At 46.0% G+C, this 8,105-nt stretch overlaps 1 protein-coding gene across 1 annotated transcript in view; it reads left to right on the plus strand.

Annotated features, from left to right (window-relative positions):
• Nucleotides 1-694: 694 nt before the first annotated feature.
• The window catches only part of LOC308307230 (dermatan-sulfate epimerase-like protein), a gene marked incomplete at both ends in the record, with an annotated part of 21,849 nt that continues 14,438 nt past the window's right edge, over nt 695-8,105 (plus strand). Inside the window, 3 exon segments of the mRNA XM_080752403.1 lie at nt 695-1,007; nt 2,302-2,519; nt 5,201-5,494. Of these exon segments, the coding sequence (XP_080608529.1) occupies nt 695-1,007; nt 2,302-2,519; nt 5,201-5,494 (825 nt within the window).

Raw genomic sequence — 8,105 nt, forward strand, 5'->3', positions numbered from 1 at the left:
AGACAATTATCTCCAGATGTCACATGAGGCTATGAGGTTAAAAATACAACAACTACTGCATAATAAAACAGAGTAATAACTAGGAAGATGCAATACCGGAAAATTGCCAAGTGCACTGCACTGACGCAAGTCACGAGGAATTCACTGGGAAATGAATCGTCTTACCGTTTATATTACATGTTGTCAAGTGATGCATGACTAAAACGCCTCGCTTTTCTGTTGTGCAGCCGCTCAACCCGGATATCATCACTCAAAAAGGATTACAAAGAGGCAGTTTTCTCTTTGCTGGCGAAAACTTCTCGACCGAATACAATTGAGGATATGCGCATGACATCATCATCATCATCATCATACCTGGAAGTTATGCAAAAGGGAACGCCTACTGAGTGGCGAAAAAATACTTTCTGGCCTTGACAGGCCATACATCCACACAGAAAAGTCCTGTCTTGATTGCATCAAACGACGTTAAAATCGCTTTGCCATTCACTTTATACATGCACATACCCATAGTGTGTTGCTTATAACAACCACACTAACAACCTTAAACGACATTAAACTCACTTTGCCACTCGCTTTGCCACTCGATTTGCCATTCACTTTATACATGCGCACACCCTCTATAGTGTGTTGACTATAACGACCACACGAACAACGCGTCAGGAATAATATGCGTTTAAAGACTCCTGGCGTCATCATGGCTACCAACAACAACAACAACAACAACAGATGCTGGACGGTGGTCTACGGGGCTGCCATCTTGTTGTCGGTGTTCGGAGCAGCCTCCTCCTCCTCCTCCCCCTCCTCCCCCGCGTCCTCCGGGGTTTTCAACACGTCTTCGGACAGAGACGTCTTGGCGGAGGACGTCCTGCGAGTCCAGCTCAGCGCGGACAGGAGCCGGGGACCCCCGCAGCCCACAGAGCCCCTCTACCCCAGCCTGTACTTCAGCCAAGGGGACGTCCCGCTACTGAGGCAGAGGGCCACCACCACCCACAGCCACATATTCAAAGGTAGGGTAAGTGATTTTCTGAGCTTGTAGATCTGCTATTTAAAAACATGTTTTTGAATATATCAAATCTTTGAATATATATATATATATATATATATATATATATATATATATATATATATATTTTTTTAAGCAAACATGTGTAACTCAAATATTTGCTTCTGGGGGGGTCGCTGGAAACAACATATTTTGAAATGCGGGTCCGTGGACAAATACATATCATTCTGGGGGTCCTTGACATGAAAAGAGTTTGAGCACCACTGAAGTATAACATAGAAGAAAACACTTATAGAATTGGGTCAAAATATTCATAGACTTGCACAAATCTCTATGATTTTTCCAAAACAGCAGAACTACAAGCTCTTGCCGCACTGCGAGCTTGTATATCTGCTATTTTCTTCATAGTTAAAGCATAAGATAATACGTAATAATGCGTTCCCGGTCTAAATGGGTTAACCTTTTATTTTTAACCCAAACAAGTTATTAAAGCTGGTTTTACACGGCTGCATTTTTTCTTTGCCTTTTGAAAACCATTTTTCAGAGCAAGGGATGACAGTGATGACAGGTGTCTGGAAAAAAAAAACGAAACGGGCGGCAGTGTGTAAACATGATTGCCATAATGTGTGGTTGATTTTTTCATTCACGTGCTCCGAAATTCGCTCATATATTCGGATGAAAAAACGCAGCAGTGTGCCTTAACCTTTAACCCGGGGGTCAGCAACCCGCGGCTCTAGAGCCGCATGTGGCTCTTTAGCGCCACCCTAGTGGCTCCCTGGAGCTTTTTCAAAAATGTATTAATGGAAAAAGATAAGGGGGAAAATATATATATTTTTGTTTTAATATGGTTTCTGCAGGAGGCCAGACATGACACAAACATTCTTAACGCTTTCCAATGCTGTAAAAATGTGTAGAATAAATATTAAATGTAATGCTCATTATGTATTTACTTAGTCATTTTGACAGTAGGCTAATTAATAGACTTATTAATATATTGCTAATTATAGACTTTTAATATATTGTCACTGTCGGGCAGAAACCTTGTATCTCCAAGTTTCAAATTTGTATGTTTTTTTATCGCAAAGTAAAGCCCTGCTTCATCATAAGACTGACGCACAAAAGTAGTGAAAACAGCAGATCTACAAGCACACAACACCTCGCGGTGCGAGGTGTTGTGTGCTTGTAGATCGGTTGTTTTCACTAGTTTAGTTCATTTTGTAAATAATAAATACATTTGTTTTTAGTTTCTTTCAACATTTTGGGTTGCCGAGCCCTGCTTTAACCCATACCTTTCACAGTGATCCGCGCGGCGGTCTTGACCATGCTGTCCAACCCGGGCGTCTACATGCCGCCGGCCGAACACCGGGAGTTCGCCGCCAAGTGGAACGAGATCTACGGCAACAACCTTCCTCCGCTGGCCCTCTACTGTCTGCTCTGCCCCGACCAGGACTCTGGCGCCGCCCTGCAGTTCCTCCTCAAGTTCATGGACAGGATGGCCAGCTACCCGGACTGGAAGGTAAGCTAGGGAGGGTACCAGGTTTATGGTCCCACTAAAAAATCTCCCATTAATGTTCCTCAGACTTTCATGAAAATATTCATAACAATTATGTTAAGCCTCGAACCAAGCCATCCAGGATTGCAGTGAATCATGACCATAAAACCTTTGTTTCTATGAAAAGAACATTTTGAAAATCGCTGAACGAAGGGTAGTCAATATCAAATAAAGGGTAGTATATCAAATAATTTAATATTAAAATATATGTTCACATAGGATAAAAGGTCATGATTCACTGCAATCCTGGATGGCTTGGTTCTAGGCTTAACATAATTGTTATAAATATGTTTGTAAAAGTCTATGGGGAAAATGAATGGGAGATTTATTTTAGTGGGACCAGTAAACCACTTCTGCTGCAATGCTCTATAGCCATAAATAACACCCGTAAGAGGACTTTTATTTTGAAGACGTTTTTACTCTATAACAGGGTTATAACGATGAGCCGCAATGGGCTGTTTGATCCCCTTACTGCTCCAACATGTACAAATCCAAAATATAAGGTGCTCACCGCCTTCCACAAGTGTTCTTTATCTATTCAGAACCTCCTCGGGATGTGTCAGTCCATATTTTTCACTAAAGAAGTGTTTTACTCAAGCTTGTCTCGGAATCAGTGCATTTATTGGTTTCCCCCACCCTGTAGACAATATGCCTTCCGGTTGGTTCCAAGATTTCTAGCGGAAGTCTGCGTTTAACGGACGTTACGTCATGCGGTGCGGGTTTGTTTACATTCCCCAGCGAAAAAACTCAAATAGATTGTAGCTCTTAACTCGCTCTTAATAGGCGTAACATTGCTTGAATCAATGTTTTTGTTTGTATATTGTTTATTGCGACCGCAACCGACAGAGAAGGAGACGTAGACCAGAGTTTTTCGTGCAGGGAATACGTTTGCAGGAACACCGCACTGTGAAAAAAATACAGCTTCCGGTGAAATTCTCACGGCGGAAGTTGAACGCTTTCTATTGTCACCAGGCTTTTCTCTTCGCAGATGAGTAAGCCTGGCTATGCGAGGCTATGGTTTCCCCTGTTTCCTCGTTATCTGCTGTTGCGCAGTTTAGCCAAACAGGCGCGGACTAACCATTGGACTAACCTGTGCTTAAGCGCCAGGTCGGGTCGGGCGGGGGTGGCGGGTGGGCCCTTTGATTTGGAGAAGCGCCAGGGCCCGGGGATTCTTAAATTGCCACTTAAGACTGCCCCATAGGTCGAACTCCCGTTGGGTCGAACAGTGTCGGCAGGTTAGATAATCACCCGCATCACGGTTACTGAGGTTAGGTTTAGGGTTAGGGTTAGGGTTAGGCATAGTTTTACTGAGGTTAGGATTAGGGTTTGGGTTAGAGTTTGGTGGTCGATCCAAAGGGTGTTCGACCTAATGACATGTTAACGTATAGCGTTCATTTGGGGAAACCAGGAAATGCAATGAGATTCCGAGAGAAGCTTGAGTAAAACACTTCTTTATTGAAAAAAATATTTCTTTCTTTCTTCACTAGCATTAAAAAACGATGGGAATCCTATCAGCCATTACAACGCAAAAGGCAGGCCTACAGAAAATGATTTGATGACTGAAGCAATGTAATAAGACCCATCTGAAACACATTAACTGCCAGAGAGTTTTTCACAAACCTTTGAAAAATCATAATATTTTGCGTTGCCCCGATCCGTCCATGGGTGCTCTCAAAAGACGCACAAGGATGTCTTAGAAACTGAAACGTTTTTTGAACTATGAGCGATAATCCGTTTGTGAGATTGTTAATGCGCTTATTTCTCCCACGCCCTTTTCGGTACATGTCTGCCTTACACACTGATGATATCCTATCGACACTCAAATATTAACAGGGCTCAGCCGTTGTTGTTTACAAAATGCAGATCTTTGAACTCACCTTTGAAATTTCGTCTCACGAGAAATCGGAATCCTATTGGGGTCAATGCGACGTGATGCTCCACCCACAATCTGCGTTGCTGCTCTTGTAAACAAAATGACGCCGCCCTGTGCAAACATAATAAAAATAATATTGTTAATCGCGATAATCTTTTCCCACGATAATACTGTTTGATCCTCTTTTCTCCGAAGCGCTGTATCTTAAGATGTTGATGTTTTGGCTGTGATGTAAAGTGAACAATTATACTACTTAATAATGCATAAATATTATTATTATTATTTGTATTTATTTGTCTTTAGTTTAAGGGTGTTTTTCCGGCATTGTTTTATTGCGACCGTCAGGTCGCAGTTACTATCAAAACCTCCACCGGCTGTCTGTCAGTCTGTCCATCACACTTTTCCCCTACTCATACCTCCGCCACCGTTGCCCCTATTCATGCCAAACTTTGCACACCACAACCTCCACCCCTCATTTCTCACATGGCACCCTTCTAGCGCCACCATGAGGCCGATTCTTGCAAAACACATTTCTGGACACTGCTCCTACAGATTTTGCCCTAAAATCACGCAAAGCGGTACACAGTATCTCTACAGTCATGTCATCAACATGGATCTGTCCCATTTCCCATATTCCCTCCTGATTGGCTACCATTGCCTTCTAAGGTCTGTGTATGCGACCTGGCAGTCGCTTATCTCCCGATTAGGGAGTCTTACTGGTAATAATGTCATTGTCATATCGTCCCACCACCGTCCCTAAAAAAAACAACAGGTGGCCACGGCCCCCAATGACGAGGTGCCCGCGGCCCACTCCCTCACGGGCTTCGCCACGGCCTACGACATGGTCCACGGGCGCCTGGACGCGGGCCGGCGCCACGCCTACCTGGCGAGGATCCGCGCGGAGACGGCGGCGCTGTACGAGCTGTCGCAGCACCGCGGCTGGGGGAAGCAGTTCCTGCACAACCACCAGACCACCAACGTCATGGCCTTCCTCACCGGGGCCATCGTGGTGGGGAGCCACGATGGCCCCGACCACCCCGACCCAGACTCCATGCTCTGGAAACAGGTCAGTGGTACCACCATAGACCGTAAAATATATGGACAGTGCGAAGCCATTGGTTTCTATGCAGCGCAAATGAAGTATTTTGGGTCCTTGGCATGGGTGTCGCCATCATAGATTGAAATGCGATCAGAGGATGCTATTGGCTGCCAACGGTCACGTGCAACCGCAGAGATACATGGGAGAATGTGGTCGGAGCCTCCCGAAATACAGCACAGGAAAAAGAACACAGCCGGCTGGTATCAGCTTAGTTGACCACGCCCCCGCAACATTATCATAAATTTTAACGTAAATGGGACCGTGTTTTCACAATAATCATGGTGATTGAAAGGCATTTTTTTAACTAGCGATAGGAACCATAAAGTATTTATGAAAATGTTAATTAAGGTTAGAAAACGAAAGGGGAAAATGAATGGGGTCGAATGGAGAACAATTCTTTTTGCAACCGGCCGGGGGGGGGGGGGGGGGGGGGGGGTGGACAGCGCAACTAGCGGCCAATCATAGGAAGTTTTAGTTCCGTATTGGAATCATTTTAAATCGGCGGAACTATGCCCCTGGGTACCACTCCCCAAACCACCCCCACCTAGACTCCATGCTATGGAAACAGGTCAGTGGTACCACGCCCCCAACCACCCCACCCATGCTCTGGAAACTAACCTCGCCTACCAGGCTTTCTGGGGGAAAGCCCTGGTGTTCGTTCACAACAGTCTGTTTGGTTTCCGTCCAACGCAGAAACCACTAGAAGAAGCGGCGTCGCTTTGATTTGGTTCCCTCCGTTTGTTTCCCCAATCCCTATTAAAATGCTTGAGTGGCCCAGTGTAGTCTTTCCAGTCGCTACGAGTTGGACTAAAAGATGCATATACCAAACGCATTTTTCAAAAGCAAAACTACTCCGCATCAAGGAGTTTATTAGGTAGGCCCTAAAAGTATGTCCTTGAGCGCAGGGGAATTATTTTGGATTAAAACTGTTTCCGGTGGATAGTTCCGGCAAATTGTAGTCTTTGAGTACTACAACATGACGTGTTGTGGTTTCCGCTCCACACCGGTTACAAGCCCGAAAAGTGAAGTGATCCCAGACTATCTGGAAACAGGTCAGCGGTACCACACCCCCCAACCACCCCCACCCAGACTCCATGCTATGGAAACAGGTCAGTGGTACCACACCCCCCAACCACCCCCACCCAGACTCCATGCTCTGGAAACAGGTCAGTGGTACCACCACCCCCAACCACCCCCACCCAGACTCCATGCTATGGAAACAGGTCAGTGGTACCACACCCCCCAACCACCCCCACCCAGACTCCATGCTATGGAAACAGGTCAGTGGTACCACACCCCCCCAACCACCCCCACCCAGACTCCATGCTCTGGAAACAGGTCAGTGGTACCACCACCCCCAACCACCCCCACCCAGACTCCATGCTATGGAAACAGGTCAGTGGTACCACACCCCCCAACCACCCTGACCCAGACTCCATGCTATGGAAACAGGTCAGTGGTACCACACCCCCCAACCACCCTGACCCAGACTCCATGCTATGGAAACAGGTCAGTGGTACCACACCCCCCAACCACCCCCACCCAGACTCCATGCTATGGAAACAGGTCAGTGGTACCACACCCCCCAACCACCCCCACCCAGACTCCATGCTATGGAAACAGGTCAGTGGTACCACACCCCCCAACCACCCCCACCCAGACTCCATGCTATGGAAACAGGTCAGTGGTACCACACCCCCCAACCACCCTGACCCAGACTCCATGCTATGGAAACAGGTCAGTGGTACCACACCCCCCCAACCACCCCCACCCAGACTCCATGCTATGGAAACAGGTCAGTGGTACCACACCCCCCCCAACCACCCCCACCCAGACTCCATGCTCTGGAAACAGGTCAGTGGTGGTGTGTAGCCTCGTAGAACCACGCCCCCTGTGGTGAAAAAAAAGACATGGTGCCATAGTTTTTTTTTACTTTTTCTGTTTTGTATGTGTCTATGAAGTTAAAGGAGTAGTTCAACCCCAAAAATATTTTTTTTCTATTTATTACACATGCCACGGAGACTTGATTTGTTTATGTAACATGATATCATGGACAGAAGTACAGTTTAACACTCTGGGCAGTGGTAGGGTAGTTCTGCCCAGAAGAATGGTCAGACACTACAGTTATACTGTGGCTTCAAGGCCTCTGGAACGAGGCGTACCATAACAAGATAGGGTTTACCAAAACAACAGTTACTGAAGCCTTCTGAAGACCTCTCGACTAACTATCAGGTATTAGTATCGTCATACAGATCTAGAAATTAATATAATCAATGAATATATGATCTACTCTATAACGTCACACATAATCAATCAAGATAACCTCTAATCTACGACACCCCCATTGATTCCAGACGGGGATGCATTTGGGTCTGTGAAAATAGCCAAGCTCGCAACGAGGCGTGAAGCGACACGTTGTGCGCTCGTAGACAAGTGACTCGTAGACGGTGTGACAAGTGAGTGACAGGGTGCAGGGTAGAGCTGGCTGCAGATGGTGTGAGAAGCATTTATTTCAGGTAATGAGAAAGACGTGTATATAAATTAGACTGCAGCGCCTGTAGACTCACTAATGACTTTG

The sequence above is a fragment of the Nannobrachium achirus genome (genome assembly GCF_963921795.1).
Source record: "Nannobrachium achirus genome assembly, chromosome: 21".
NCBI classification, from domain to species: domain Eukaryota; kingdom Metazoa; phylum Chordata; class Actinopteri; order Myctophiformes; family Myctophidae; genus Nannobrachium; species Nannobrachium achirus.